The sequence below is a fragment of the Delphinapterus leucas genome, chromosome 11 (genome assembly GCF_059928025.1).
Source record: "Delphinapterus leucas isolate spDelLeu-1000000601 "Yukka" chromosome 11, BTC_Dleu_Yukka2, whole genome shotgun sequence".
In the NCBI taxonomy this organism is placed as follows: Eukaryota; Metazoa; Chordata; class Mammalia; order Artiodactyla; family Monodontidae; genus Delphinapterus; species Delphinapterus leucas.
In genome coordinates, this window is record NC_143139.1 from 35,532,483 (window position 1) to 35,549,139 (window position 16,657).

Genomic DNA, 16,657 nt, shown 5'->3' on the forward strand with positions numbered 1-16,657 from the left:
CATTTCTACCAGGGAGCCCCTAAAACAATCCAAGGGAGCTTGATCTGCTGCTAAGCTAATTCCAAATAAAAACAATATTTAACGTGTACTGAATGTTTAGTAAATGCCATACACAGTTTTATTCATATAATCTACACATCAACTCTAAGAAATAGTACTGTCATTATCTCAATTGAAGCAGAGATACGTTAAACAACAAATTCAAGTTCGCACTAGTGAACAAAGGAACCAAAATTTGAACCCAAGATACCTAGCTCTGGAGTCCATGTTCCTAATTACTACTGCACATCAATTTGAACTTGGAATTGTCTCCATCATTTCTTCCCTTTGTCTAGACAGGTAGAGTGTGACCTTCCAAGCACTGGTTTGTTGTCCGCATTCTAAATCTTCTCTTTGAAGGGAGAGACACCTGGTTGTCTGGGTTCCCCATCCCTTCCCCAGAATGAAGGCTGGGGGTTGCCATCAAGAACAACTCAGCAAATACTTGTCCAAGGGCCCGTGTCCAGTTCCTGGCAGCAGCCCTAATGGGAAAGGGAAGAGCTGTGCTCCACTTTTCTTCCCATCTATTCTCTCCCTAATTCTTCTTAATTACAGTGGTTTATATCTGAGTTTCAACAAATGTGAAGCAAAAGTTACCATAACAAAAATTATCCCCTAAAAAATGAGTTTCCACATGACTGGCATCTCTCTTCAATGTCAATTCTAAACTAAGACTAGCAAAAGATGAAAAGTTTCATAAAATTGATAAAAATAATGTAAGAGGAATGCTCAAATGACACACAAAGGCACTAACTTATGATGATCTTATATAGGTAGATAAATTTTTAACATGAAAAATAAAAATTTGACCAAAATGATAAATACCTCAAAATAAATGATTTCTTATTAAAAGGTTAAGAGATAGTCCTCAGATATTTTTGCAAAAATAAGCAAACAGAAAACCCCAACACTTGATTTTATTTACTTGTTCTTATAACTGACTAATAGTTAAATGATTACCTACATTTTGTCAAATGTAGGCTAGGACAAATGATTGTCACAGTTTCTAGCTTCTTTAACATAAAGTCCCAAATTTACTTTTTCACTATTTACAATTAAACTTTGGCTCCTGCTTTACCTCCTGTAATAACTTATGTAGACATCTTCTTTCCTCCATTATACTGTATGTCCTATCCTTATACATAATAGCAGTGCAATAAATATTTGTTAAATTGAATTAAAGTAAAATCAACAGGAGACATCACACCATAAGGCCTTAATATCTAATACCAAAGTTACCAGTTAGCATACAGACAATAATTATCTGAATTATGGACAGATAATAACAAGAACTCAGAAAAGGATAGGTGTCTGCAAGAATGGGGTCTGGGACCAGCATGAGGTGAATGAGCTAGTGGGAGATGGAATAAAGCCACAGAAAGGCCCTTCACTTCAGCTATTATCCAGGGTGCGCTTTAGCCATGACATTTGAGATCATTCACCAGTCAGAGCCTGTCAAGACTGCTCCAGCTTCTCCCAAATCAAACCTAGTTGGCATCCTACAGATACCCCTGTCCCGTTGCGGAGCACAGGCTCCGGATGCGCAGGCCCAGCGGCCATGGCTCACGGGCCCAGCCGCTCTGCGGCGTGTGGGATCTTCCCGGACCGGGGCACGAAGCCGTGTCCCCTGCATTGGCAGGCGGACTCTCAACCACTGCGCCACCAGGGAAGCCCACCCCTGGCACTTTTGATAGAGAACTCTAGTAATTCTTGCCCCTGTCCATAATTCTGACTACCATACTTACTGGGTGCCAAACAGCATGCTAAGTGCTCTCCATTCTACTTCCAAAATATGCATGCTTTCTAATTTTCCCCCTCAACCTCTGGATGAACCTTTTGGGGGAAGAAGGGGTGCATTTTTGAAAAATAAGCACAATTGAAAAAACCCACAACTTGATTTTACTCTGTTTGTCCTCAGAATGATGGAGAGAATCCCTTAAAGGCTCATCATTTAGTATGAAGACTCTGAATTTACACTTAAAAAACTTTTAAGTCCCAAATGACTAAGATAACTTTAACTGACTAGTTCAAGTTTCCAACCACTGAACAAATTTATTCTCATGGATAGTAGAAGGAGAGCTCAAAAGAAAGTTTAATTCAGTTACAAAATAAATGAACATTAACATTTAACATATACAGCAGTTTCCTATAGCTGCTGTAGCAAATCACCACAAACTTAATGGCTAAATCAATGCAAATTTATTATCTCGCATTTCTAGAGGTTCAGAAGTCCAAAATGAATCCCACTGGGCTAAAATCAAGGTGTCTGTGAGGCTGAGATCCTCCTGGAGGTTCTAGGGGAAAATCCATTTCCTCACTTTTTACAGCTTCTAGAAGCTGCCCACATTCCTTGGCTCAAGACCACCTTCCAAGTGCAAAGTCAGCAAGGACCAATCAAGTCTTTCTCATGTTACATTACAATGACACTGACCCTTCTACCTCCCTCCTCCATATTTAAAGGAGTGCCATGGCCATGGCCCTGGGTACATGGCCCTGTGGGCAGCCCCCGAGTGATTCCATAAAGTCCACCCAAATAATCCCAAATAATCTCCATATTTTAAAGTCCACTGATTAGCAACCTTAATTCCTTCAGCAACTTTAGTCCCCCCTTACCCCGTAACATAACATATTTACAGGTTCTTAGGATTTAGTATGTGGACAGTTGGAGGACCATTATCCAGCCTACCATAATCTGTCCTTCAGCAAGATTTATAACCATCCCACAGGCAAGATACATTTACTCTATCCCAAAGTCTCCCAAAGTCTCAACCCATTAGAATATCAACCCAAAGTTTAAAATCTGGTCTAAATCTTATCAATTCAAAAGCCCTAAATCTCATCATCTAAATCAGGTATAAATGAGACTTTGGGGGCTTCCCTGGTGGCGCAGTGGTTGAGAGCCCGCCTGCCGATGCAGGGGACATGGGTTCGTGCCCCAGTCCGGGAAAATCCCACATGCCACGGAGCGGCTGGGCCCGTGAGCCATGGCTGCTGAGCCTGCGCATACAGAGCCTGTGCTCCGCAACGGGAGAGGCCACAACAGTGAAAGGCCCGCGTATCACAAAAAAAAAAAGAGAGACTTTGGGTATTATCCATCCTGGGACACAATTTCTGTCATCTGTAAACCTGTAAAACTCAAGAAACAAGTTAACTGCTCCCCAAATAAAATGATGGGATAGATATAGGATAACAGTTATAGACATCCACATTCAAAAAGGGAGAAAATGGAAGTTAAAAAAATTAGACACCAGATCCATGCAATTTTGAAATCCAGCCAGGTAAACTGCATTTGGTTTTAAGATCTGCGAATAATCCTCTGTGATTCTTGGCTCCACCCTCTAGGCTCTGAGCTCTGTCTTCTGGGCTCTCAGTTCTGCCCATGAAAGGTGGCACATGTTTGCAGCTGAGTAATTTAACCAGCCTATTTCTTGCTTGTAGAATTTTGGGGACCCAACAACCTTCTTTCATTACATCTTCTCACTTGCCCTTTCAGGTTAAGCCAGGAGTGTTATTGCTGGTATGGTTTTCTCAAGAACCTTGTGGGTCTCCCACATGCGTCATAGAGATTTACTCCATTAAACAGGCTCCTCCACAAATATTTCCTGGATAAATCCATCTCTATTACACGTTTCTACTGAGTTGTCTGAGGGAATACATGAGTCACACGTTCAATTTCTTCAAAGTGCCCTCTATGTGACTGAATACTCTGACCTTACTTCTAAGGCACCAGCAAAAGGTTTTTAGACCACACTATTGGCTTTCTCTCCTGAGTAGGCTTTCCTGCCAGTGAATCTCCTAATTTTAGCATATTTTGCAATCTGGATATGTTAAGAATTTCTCAAATACCAAGTTCTGGTTCCTTTTTTGCCTAACAGTTCTTCTCTCAATCTATCTCTCTCCTTTCACATTTTACTATAAGCAGCAAGAAAAAGCCAGGCTGCACCTTTAAAACTTTGCATATATATCACCTCAGCTACATATATAAACTCATGTTTACAAGTCTTGCTTTCTACATAACTGCAGGGCAGAATTCAGCTAAGCTTTCTGCCACTATATAACAAGGATATTCTTTCCTCTAGTTTCCAATAACATGTTCCTGATTTCTATCTGAGCCCTCACTAGCATTGCCTTTAATGTCCATATTTCTACAAATAGTCTGTTCATGACAGTTCAGGTATTCTCAAAGGTGATTTGGGTTTTGTTTACCATGTTCCATCTTCTTCTGAATCTTCACTAGTAGAATCACCAATGTCCATATTTCTACTAACAGTCTATTCAAGGCAATCTAGCCTTCTTTATCATGTCCCTCAAAATTCTTCCAGCTTATGCCTATTGCCCAATTTCAAAGCCACTTCCACAGTTTTAGGTATTTCTTACAGCATCCCCACTTCCATGAATCAAAATCTGTATTAGTTTCCTATTGCTGCTGTAACAAATCACCACACACATAACTGGCTTAAATCAATACAAATTTATTATCTCACATCTCTGGAGGTCAGAAGTTCAAATTGTATCTCACTGGGCTAAAATCAAGGTGTCAGCTATGCTGTGTTCCTTCTGGACACACTAAATGAAAATCTGTTTTCTTGCTTTTCTAAATTCTGGAGACTGCCCACATGCTTTGGCCGTGGCCCACTTTTATCTTCAAAGCCAGCAATGAATGGCAGGTCTAGTCATTCTTCTTTGCATCACTCTGACACTGACTCTTCTACATCCCTCTTCCAGATTTAAAGGACCTTTGTGATTACATGAGGCCTACCCAGATCATCCAAGATTTGCAACCTTAATTCCCCCTTGACATGTAACACAACATATTCTCCGTTCCTAGGCTTAGGACGTGAACATCTTTGAGGGACTATTATTCTGCCCACCACAGTATATATTGTATAATGATAAATTTTCAATTCTTCTGTATAAATATGATCTACTGTGTAAACTGATCCATGCTTTCTTTGTTTGCTTCATTTCATATCATAACACTCACATTTCCACTACTCTGGATTTCTTCCATTTTCTCAAGTGCACCATGCTTATTTCAGGTCAGGATCTTTGCTCATGCTATTTACTTTGCCTGTGTTACTCTTGCTTTCTGAATCCCCACAGCTCCTCTTCCCCAGACTACTCTTATGTATCCTTTGGCTATCAGCTTAAATGACTCTCCTTCAAAGACAGTTTCCTTGATCCTGTGACTCCCTAAACAAGAATGTAGGTTCCCATTACATCCTTAGCTTCTCTTCATATCATTTATCTTAACAGTGATGAAATTATTATCTGTGTAATTGTTTGTTTAATGACTATTTTTAAGGCACTATGAAAGTAAAGTTCTAACTTCATTTGTTATAGGCCTAACACCTAGCAGAATAGGTGCACAAAAAAATTCTTCATAACATTAATTTTATAATTTAGGGTACTGAAGCTCATAGAAATTAAGTAACTTCACCATAGAAACACAACTAATGAAATTCCACTTGGGTCTAACTGGTTTCAAAGCCCATCTCTTCAAAGCCCACAGTCATTGTGTTATTCTATTCTAATGCGGCATCAAAATGACCATTGTCTCTAAGTCCACAGATACTCTCTGACCTTCATACTGAAGAAGAGTACTCACTGCCACCTCACTTTCCTTAATGCAGTTACCGTTGCCTAGTCAAGCCAATGACTCACCACCAAATGCCCAATTTCATTCCTGTTTTCAAGTACTGGCATAAGGTAGACTTGTGAACATTTTTTTTCCTTTAACATCTTAAAGTTCTTTAAAAATAATTACTAAATATTTATTTCCCAATGACCAACTCGGGGAAAAAAAATGCTTTGATTTTATCTACTTCCCTCGTGGGGATTAGTGACATTATAAAATCTGTGAACACCTTAGAAGAAACTTTATTAAACCAACAGAGGAAACTATCTAGTTTGGGAACCTGGCCAGACAAAATGTTAAAACCAAAGATCTAAAAATCATGTTAGAAAGTCCTAGAACTATACTTCTGTATTCTCTCATTCTTGGTGTCTCATGTATAAACAGGAAAGATTATTATAATCATTATCTTGAAGAATATTCCCTAGACTTTAAACAAGGTTGGTAGAATTCTATTTATAATTGCACTAGCCCTTAACATTTCAGAATTCTTTACCACCTTTCATAGGTCTTTTGACTGTCAGAACCTGGTCCTCTATTTTTTAAAACCATAAGTGTATTTTTGTGTCTATCAGTCAGACTGTAGCTAGAAATACATGGAAGATCTTGATATAGATTCCAAACTGTTGCCTGGTCACTTTTTTCTTTTGAAAAGTATAATTGGCATAGATCAAAAGCCACATGTATCAAAAGATGATCTAATTTAGCATCTTATTACTTCAATTCCCAAAGCAACTGTAAACCAAATTTCAACAACAACAAAACAATTTTAGTGATGCTATATATGACAAAAATCAGGTATGACTTTGAAATACATTTCTGCTTGCTTTTATTATACATATGTAATAAATATAATAGTTATTAAGTAATAGTAGATTCTTAGTGCACAATAATTTACAAAAACTATTTAGTTTCTAAAAGTACTGAATTATAAGCATATTAAAAAAACAATAAAGAGAAGAATGAACTAGTTAAATGGAGAAGCAATATTAAATGAGCAAAAATCATTGGGAAATTGTATGTTGAGATTTCTTTAATTTAAAGATAAGAGACAAAAGAAGATAGAGAGATTTGATGGATCAAAAAGCTCTTCCATCTATTTGGAACATATCTGATAGCACAAAGTAACTTATCTGATAAGTTTATGTGAAATCTGAGAGCACCTCACAGGTTTGTAATGTGTTACTATTCCTGCTATGCCATTTTGAAGACTATACAAAAATATCCGCCGCACCCTCAGTTCACTATAAAGCGAATCCATAAAATCTTCAGAGGCTGAAAGCTTTTGTCTCTCTAAAATCCATGTAATCCCAGCAAAGCCCAGAACTGACTTCTTAAAAACAGTTTCCACATTCTAATAGCAGAGAAAAGACCTTTCCAAGGTAATGCAAAACTATCAAGCAGGGCCAAAGGTCTACCTATTGTCAATTTTATAATCTAAATCTGAGAATCAGAGAAATCATTAGAGCATAATAAATACATCAGTAATACACGCCTACTGAGAACACAGCAGGTAGCAAATACTTGCTGATTGATTGGCTATATGAAATAAGGTGCATAATTTGGCATGAAATAAAACTTTACACCTCCAAATCTCGTACACTATATTTGTCAGGCATTTACTCTGTCTAAATATTGTGCTTGGTACCAACAAGGAAACAAAACAATTCATCGGTGTGCACTGATACGTAGTAAGTATGGCCAATTCATTCACAACACAATGCCTACCTTGAAGAACTGGCAATTTAAATAAAAATGAATCCTAAACATTTCTTATAAAAATTTAACCAGGAGAAGATATTGGTGCCTTGAGACTATTTCCTAGAAATTGTCTAGCATCAGAACATAAAATGCACAGTCCTGAAGGTTTCTATTTGTGACAGCTCAGGCGGTCTTCAGAGAAAGACAAGAAGAACACCAATATAATTTAAAGGACCTTTGGAAATTTTAAGGGCACTTCAACGCCATTTGTTTATCAGGAGCTTTAGCTTCTGTAAAGCTTTCCACTTAATCAAATTGGCAGCCCTGAAGTAATTTTGTTTCCAGCTCACAGGGATTGAAAACTCAGAGATTGAAAAAAAAGGAGAAGAAGAAAAAGAGAAAAACAGAAGCTTAACTCTAATGACACTTTTATTCTGCTCTGTGAATTTTGCTGACAGTCTAAGTCTTATTTCCTTAATTAGATTTGGTCATTGTTCTTAAAGGAGTCAATATCCAAATCACACCCCCACTCCCCACCAAAAAAAAGAACTTTAAGTAAATAAAATATTATTACGAATATCCCTCACAATAACAGCATTTAGTGGGCTCACCATAATTAAAACAGAAAATTGCATTTAACTTATTGTAAGAGTAAACTTGCTTTAAATAAATGCAACACATGTCAATTTCCTCCTTTTCCAACTGTAAGCTTTGGTGTTACTGTCCATGGTGACACATACTGGCTATACCACGCAACAACACCACTACAGAAACACTCAAGTTTTATTTTATGCCTATTTCTTGGTGGCAAATTTGCTGAAGTGGTTTTATTTTGCATATCCAACTCTTTAGTAATTATGAGTTGCACTTTTTTTGAAGCCACAGCACCGAAATCACAAAAGAAAAACTGGGTGGGGTGGGGAGAAGATGCTTTAGTCAGTCCATCAAATATGTTAAACCAAATTCCATTTCTCTTTAGCCTTCATCTTTACTTTACCATATGTGAAACTAGTCTTTCTGTATGTGTTTAGCTACCTTTTAGAAGCTCATGCTACAGCACCTTCCCACAAACCAAGCAGTCTTCAAAAAGGTTGGTAAATCAAAGCTGAAGGATCGATGCATTGGAATTTGCTCTGACTACATAACACACCTAAATATAAATTTAAATGTAGACACTTGTGCATAGCCAAAGTCCACTGACTTCAAAAGAAAAGTTTAAAAATCCTAAGTACGCGATTAATGGTGAGACAAAGTATACTTTTGAATTAACATTTATTTGAAATATTTTCAAAATAATTTTTAAGAGAATATTATTTCCTTTCTCCTATCATTGATGGAGAAGAATCATTATCTTTCAATGAGGAATCTTGTCTCAAATATAGTGTGTTTGTGACATACAGTAGTTAAAACTATTGAAAGATATTAATTTTTCCACAAAGCTACCCACATAAAGAAATTCCTCTGCAACTGGGCACCACTGTACTTGAAACTTTCAGAGAGCAGTGTGTTAACTAAGATTAAGCTACCCTATCCCCTACCTAAATCAATTTCACCCAAATGAGGCGTTTGTGTTATAATTCATTGTTACTCAGACTCCAAAATCAACCATCTGCCATCGGAGTTTCTGTACAGTAATTAAGGGACTATCCATTAGAACTGGCAAGAGTACAAAGTAAGAAAGAGGAGGGGGCTGGGGAAGACAGAAACCAAGCCACTTAAAAAGAGATGGAAGGTGTGTGCATTTCACACTGACCCCTCCACATCTCAGCTCAGATGTCATCCATGAGGCAAAACAGAAGTTAGGAAGAGCGGTCAGGCCAGCTCTTCCCGGGGTTATCCGAACTGAAACCACACCGGGGACTGAGCACGCCCCTCTTACCTTGAAAAAGAAAGGCTTTCGTCCCATTATGTAGCCCGGGGACCTGGCGCACTCCGGTCGTGGACTCCCCAAGTCCTAACTCCGTTAAGACGTCAATCTGTTGGGATGGGTCCACACCAAGCCCCCAGACTGGTGGGAGTGGGGGAGGGAGGAGGAAAGAAAGAAAAACCTCCATCAAAATATAAGTCTCTTCCTCCAAGGCAGCAAAGAACCGCGTCTTAGAGACAATATTGGAAACTGACAAGAGGCGATTCCCTCCGCTGCCTTACCTGAGATCAGCAATCAAGATTTAAAGAGCAGAGCACCCAGTCCCATTTCCGTGACCTACTTTAAACCCCTCTCGGTGCCAAGTTCCCCTTGGCCCTCAGACCCTGGACTAGGGGTGTGACCCGCCCTGCTGTCTCCAAGACAAGCACAGAAAAACATCCAAATCCAAACCCACCCCCTACTCCAAGCTTCCCACTCCAGACCTACTTCAGGTGGAGGAAGAGCGAGGCGTCCCCAGGCAGCTCGGGCTGCCCAGAGGCGGGGGCCATCCCTTCTCCCGCCCCAGCTCTGAGGCCACTCACCTGCTCCGAGACCGAAGAGCAAACATAATGTTCTCAGTAAGACCCGAGACTCCATGGTGTGGATCTGCTCAGTCCATCGTCTCCCTCTTTAAAAATAAAAATCGAAGAGGTTCTTGGAATCAAGCGGGAAAAACAGCGTTCGTCTTTCCTGCCGCTGCCTTGGATTTACTGATTAGTAAGAGGAGTACGATTTGGTTGCCTAAGAAAAAAAAGGGAGGACCCCCCAGGCGCGTGAAGAACTTAGACCCTCCAACGCGCACATCATTCCCACACGCAGACCCAGGCGGCGGGGCGCGGGCTGGGAGACGGCCCTGAGGGAGGGGTCGGACTCGCCGGGGGCTGCTCCGCCGGGGAATTAGCTCCGGAGCCGAATCGAAGCAGCCGAAGGCACTCACACCCGGAGGAAGGAAGACCGCCCCAAGAAAGCCGGGGCTGGGGCGGCCCCGCACCCGCCTGTCTTCCCCCCCGCCCGAACCTGTTGTAAAGGCAGAGACAATGGAGAGAGCGCTCGGAGACACGCGGAGGAGAGACGGCTCTTCAGAGAGGGAGGGGCGGGCCGGGAGGCGGGGAGAGAGGAAGAAGGGAGGGAGCCCGAGGGCGAGGCCCCGCGCCCCGTGTCCCTCTCCCGCAGGGGCTCCTCGGTCTCCAAGCCCCGTCTAGCGAGCCCCGGAGCCGTTGCAGCCTCCGCCCTCCTTCTTCCTCTCCCGCCGACCCCGGCAACGCCAACCTCCTTCGGGATCGAAAGATTCTATTTCAAGGTGCTAAGTTGATGGGCGGTCTTTGCTCTCACCCCGAGATTTCGGGCGCCTGTCTAGAAAGACTGAGAGAGAAAGGATCACCCAATCGCAGAAGGCGAGGCTAGAAGGAGACGCACTCGCCCGCCCTTTAGGCAAAGGCGGGAAGCCCGCATACAGTCGCGCAACCTCGGGGACTAGAGAGGGGACTCCCTCTCGGGGGGTTGCGGTGGAAGACTGCTAAGGCAAGGTAGACTCCCGTGGTGGGGCTGGAAGTAGAGAGAAACTGACGGAAACGGGTGGCGAGCCTGGGAAGCCCTGGGAGCTCTGCGGGAGAGGTTCCCTAGCCGGGGCGGGGCGCTGGAGAGCTTCCCCAGTGCGGAGAGCTCAGTGGAGAACTTAGCCAGGAACTGCTGGACAGCTCCGGGACCTCGCGCGCCCCCTGCCAATCACAGCGCCCAAACCCGGGCTCTGGTTCTCCAGGACAGCAGGAGGCAAGGCCAACAGAGTCAGCGTGCCTGCCCATCCCGAAAAGAAGAGATAAAAGATGATGATGATAGATAGATAGATAGATAGATAGATAGATAGATAGATAGATAGATAGATAGATGGATGATCGATAGATAATGACACACGGGCGATGGGGTCGAGGGGCAGAGAAACGAGCAGAAGACGACTACAGAGCCTGGGCAAGAGAGAAGAGCCACCCCATCGTTGACTACACTCATGCAGGCTCTACCCACCCTTCACCATATGCACCTAAACCATAACAATGAGGTCATTTGAGATCTAATTCTCAGCAGGCAAAAGTATACTTGAGGTTAACAGCATATAGTATTCTACAGCCCTTAAATTTTGAGGTAAATTTTGAATAATGACATTAAAGTCCCATACTGAAAAAGTAAGTTTCAAAAGCGATTAAACTGTTAATCTGTACAAAGATCAACTGAGTTTCTTAACTTTCCATCCAAACAAGTAGATTCTGAATTCTCCAAAAGGATCCTACCCAGCTAGTTACCAAAATACCTACTGGGTAGAGTCTGAGGCTCCAGTAGAGCAATATGTACTATGTTATACTATAATGGGATGAGGGGAACATATTTAGCTCTGTCCTTGGAATGTTTAAGGGAAAAAATCAGAATCTGTAAGCTTTTCCAAATTAAGTTTTAATGATCTCTCCTTGTCAGTTTTCCCATTTGATTCTATCTGTAATTTTGTAAACTTTGAGAAATATTCCAGTACATATATGTGATGAAATATTGTTTTATGTAACTTTGTAAATTTGCAAAACTACACAAAATGAAATTAATGTAATTGAATTAATTCAAAGGAAATTATTCACCATGAAATTAAAAATCTTTCTATAGAAGTACAGCCAAAATAATGAATTGTAATAAGTATCTACAAAAGTTACATTAAAAATTGAAACATCAAATGAGAGGGAAAAGTAAATATACATATGCACACATATTTACATATAGACATTCTCCTATCCTACTTGCACTCAACCAAATCATAGAATCAGGGGTACTCGCCAATCTCTGACTCTCACCTATGACATGCTGAAAGCTGGGGGTTAGTAAACTTGTCACACGTGCTTATGCTCCCTCCAGAAGAGTGGTATTTTGTATCCAGAATTAATCCAGTTGAACCTGCTATAGTAAATATGTGACCTAATTAAATTTATGGAAACCATTAAAATATGAGTACAGAGAAGAGCTGTTTCCATAAAATGGAAATGCAAAGCTTTAGAAAATCATAATAAAGGTGAATCATTGTATTATTTAGGGCAGAGGTTCTCAGCCTTAGCGCTATTGACATTTTAAGGTTGGATAGCTCTTTGTTAGGATTGTCCTGTGCCTTGTAGGATGATTAAAAGCATCCCTGGTCTTTACCCACTAAATGCCAGTATTTTTAATATTCCATTTTATCTATATGTCTTATAACTATATCAGTTGGTGTAGCTTTTTTTTTTTTGCGGTAAGCGGGCCTCTCACTGCTGTGGCCTCTCCCGCTGCGGAGCACAGGCTCCGGACGCGCAGGCTCAGCGGCCATGGCTCACGGGCCCAGCCGCTCTGCGGCATGTGGGATCTTCCTGGACCGGGGCACGAACCCGCGTCCCCTGCATCGGTAGGCGGACTCTCAACACTGCACCACCAAGGAAGCTCCATTTTGTGTAGCTTTTTAAATTGCTGTTGTAGGGAATACAATATACATACTTTTCACCATCTACTCTAAAGTCCATGTGTTACTTCTTGAATGGGAACGTAGAAATTTTACCACCATATTGGTCCCTTTATCCTCACCCCTTTAAGTTGTGATTGTCTCATGTATTAAACAGATCCTTTATACAATGTTAAAATTTTTGCTTTCAATCATTGTGATAGGCATAATAATGCTCTCTCTCCCAACACACACACACACACACACATGCACACACACGCACACACACATGCACACACACACACACACAAAGGAATACTACCATGCCAATACCTTAATTTTAGCCCAGTGAAATCTGTTTTAGACTTCTGAACTACAGAACTGTAAGATAATAAATTTCTGTTGTTTTAATCACTAAATTTGTGGTAATTCGTTTCAGCATTCACCGAAAACTAATATAAATACTAACCACGTAAAGTTCAGTCAAAATGGTAGACTCTACTGACCCTGAAAGAATCCTCTTCTATTCATAAATACATCACAAATAAAATTTGTGATAAATAACATTTTATCACAAATTTTCAAGATTTTTTTATTCATAGATGAACTTTACATAAAAAATGAAAGAAAAAAATTTCCAGATGCTAGGGGAAAGCAGAGATAGCTGAAAATTGGCAGACAAAAGAGTAACTCATGCAATGATTGGGAGAGGGTAGGACACAGGGTTTCGGACACAGTAGGGGCCTTAAGACAATGGGGTAGGATTTTACCATCCACACAAGAACTGGAAACAATAAATTATGGCCAAAGCCAGAAGATGTGAAGATGTTACTGATCCCTCCAATAAAAATACGGAGATATGAATGATTATATTACACATATATTTTGCACAAATTGGCCCAAGAATTGACAAGAATGCTTGCCAGCTGCACATGACCATAGGTGGAAAACAAAGTCACCTGTAATAAATGTCAAATCTCAAGCCTTGGCACTTATAAGCACATGGTCCAAAATTACATCTGCACTGGTATAAGAAATTATAAAATCAGAAATTAGAATAAAACCCCTAGAGTCTCCTGAAGAAGCAAATGTAAAAATTCCATTAAGGGAGCTTCCACAACTTCTGGCATATAAGAGAAAAAGTTCTGATGAAGATATAATCACAATTCAATAATAACAATAATATCAATAGCAATAATAAATTGCACTGAAGTAAAATACCATGAAAATGAGTCAGGAGACAAACATACAAAAAAAAAGAGAATTAGAATCTCATGAACTCAGAATATCAGAGAAACATGATCAAAAAGTATTTAAAAATATATTTTAAATGATTGGAGTTTTTTAAGGAATAGAAAAAAATAATGAAGGAACAGAATTGTATGAGGAAATATTAGGCAGATTTCAAAGGAAACCAAATAGAACTTCTAGACAAAAAAGCATATTTAAAAAAAATTTTTTTTAAACACTGGCTAGAAAAAGCAGCAGATAGGTGGGAATGTGAATTGGTACAGCCACTATGGAGAACAGTATGGAGGTTCCTTAAAAAACTACAAATAGAACTACCATATGACTCAGCAATCCCACTACTGGGCATATACCCTGAGAAAACCATAATTCAAAAAGAGTCATGTACCAAAATGTTCATTGCAGCTCTATTTACAATAGCCCAGAGATGGAAAAAACCTAAGTGTCCATCATTGGATGAATGGATAAAGAAGATGTGGCACATATATATAATGGAATATTACTCAGCAATAAAAAGAAACAAAATTGAACTATTTGTAATGAAGTGGATGGACCTAGAGTTTGTCATACAGAGTGAAGTAAGTCAGAAAGAGAAAGACAAATACTGTATGCTAACACATATATATGGAATTTAAGGGAAACAAAAACGTCATGAAGAACCTAGGGGTAAGACAGGAATAAAGACACAGACCTACTAGAGAATGGACTTGAGGATATGGGGAGGGAGAAGGGTAAGCTGTGACAAAGCAAGAGAGTGGCATGGACATATATACACTACCAAACGTAAAATAGCTAGTGGGAAGCAGCCGCATAGCACAGGGAGATCAGCTCGGTATTTTGTGACCACCTAGAGGGGTGGGATAAGGAGGGTGGGAGGGAGGGAGACACAAAAGGGAAGAGATATGGGAACATATGTATATGTATAACTGATTCACTTTGTTATAAAGCAGAAACTAACACACCATTGTAAAGCAATTATACTCCAATAAAGATGTAAAAAAAAAAAAAAAAAGAAAAGAAAAAAGAAAAAGCAGCAGATAAAATAGAGCTGAAAATTAGAGAACAAAAAAACCTGGGAATAAAAAGTGAGATCTGAAGATATTATTGAAAATCTGGCAAGAATGACACAAAGATGGAAAATATGAACAGTGTTACAATTAGAAGATCCAAACACAATTACTTAGAGATGTAAAATAAGAGACTAGAGAGAATGGAAGTAGATAGTGTTATTGGAAATATTTAAACAAATAAGAGTGCAAAGCTTTCAAGAATTAAAGCATGCATGAGAATCTAATCCTGGGTGAGATGGAATAAGCACACCCCAGCCTCTCTCTCCCACTTAATGCTACCAAACCTGGACAGAATGCATGGAGTATTTGAGGACTCTGAAAATTAAGTAGTAGCAGGCAAATTGAGAAAGATGACCAGAGTTTGAAGTACCACCACAGTGACAGTGAGTAATTCTAAGAAATACACCATCACCCAAGTCACAGACTGCCTCTGGGTGGTACGCGCATGAGATAAATCTAAATACACTACAAAGTCTTTGAAATCTCTCCAAAGAAGGCTAGTCAAAACTGACAGTCTAAACCCAACTGTGCCAATTGCCTGCTTTTAAAAAAAAATTCACATTCTCCCTGGTACTTAAAATTCACAGTACTTACCATATTCAAATGTTTAAGATATAATCTGAAATTATTTGGCATAGGGAAAACCAGGGAAACTTCAACTTACGTAAGAAAAATGAAATCAACAGATACCAATGCCAGGATGACAACGATGTTGGAACTATCTGAAAAAGACATTTAAAAAGCTATTATAAAAATACTCCATAAAACAAGGGCAAACACTCTTGAAACAAATAAAAAGATAGGAAGTAGCAGCAACTAAATAAAAGATATAAAAAAAGAACAAAGTGGAAATTTTAGAACTGGAAAGCATAATAACTGAAATTTAATAACTCATTAGAATGGGCTCAGTAGCAGAATGGAGATAACAGAGGGAAAAGTCAGTGAGCTTGAAGACAGATCAATTGAAATGATCCAATCTGAACAACAGAGAGTGTTTTTTGTTTGGTTGATTCCTGTTTTTGCTTTTATACTGTTTTTGTTGTTGTTGTTGCTTATTTTTAAGTGAATATAGCAACAGAAATCTATGAGACAAAATCAAAATAACCTTAATGCTATTAGGGTCCCAGGAGAGGAAAAAGAGTTCAATAGCAAAAAAAGTATTTCAAGAAATAATGGCCTAGAGGCAGAGTCAAGATGGCAGTGTGGGAGAACGCAGAGTTAGCTTCTCCCCACAGCTAGGGTGCCTGCCACCACTGGTAGGGGACTCTCATGCCCAAGGAGATGGGAGGAACCCCAAGGTGAACCGGTAGGACATAGGGGGACTGAGTGGGGAGGAGAGGTGGAGGTCAGACAGGATTGATGCCCTTGAGGTCAGGGAGATCAGGAGAGGCAGGTGGAAGGAACTCGCTGGGAAGAGCGGGAGAGGAGCTGAGGATGATTGCCTGGCCAACTTGGGCGGGGAGCCTGCTGAGCTCCCAAGCCAATACCTCCCCTCCAAGCCCCATCCATGCTGCGTGGGTCCTGGGGGCATAGGAGGGAGGCCAGGGAGATCAGGAGACGCAGATGGGAGAGGCCTGCAGCAGGGGCCCTCCAGGAAGTGGGAAAGGAGCCAAGGGCAT

At 40.3% G+C, this 16,657-nt stretch overlaps 1 protein-coding gene across 1 annotated transcript in view; it reads right to left on the reverse strand.

The window, feature by feature from the left end:
• Positions 1–16,657, reverse strand: part of NELL2 (neural EGFL like 2) — a 435,366-nt gene that overhangs the window by 352,805 nt on the left and 65,904 nt on the right. The window contains exons 3-4 of the mRNA XM_089920567.1: positions 9,824–9,909; positions 9,255–9,383 (exon numbers count right to left, since the gene is read on the reverse strand). Coding sequence (XP_089776693.1) covers positions 9,255–9,383; positions 9,824–9,909 — 215 coding nt within the window. The remainder of the gene's footprint in view (positions 1–9,254; positions 9,384–9,823; positions 9,910–16,657) is intronic.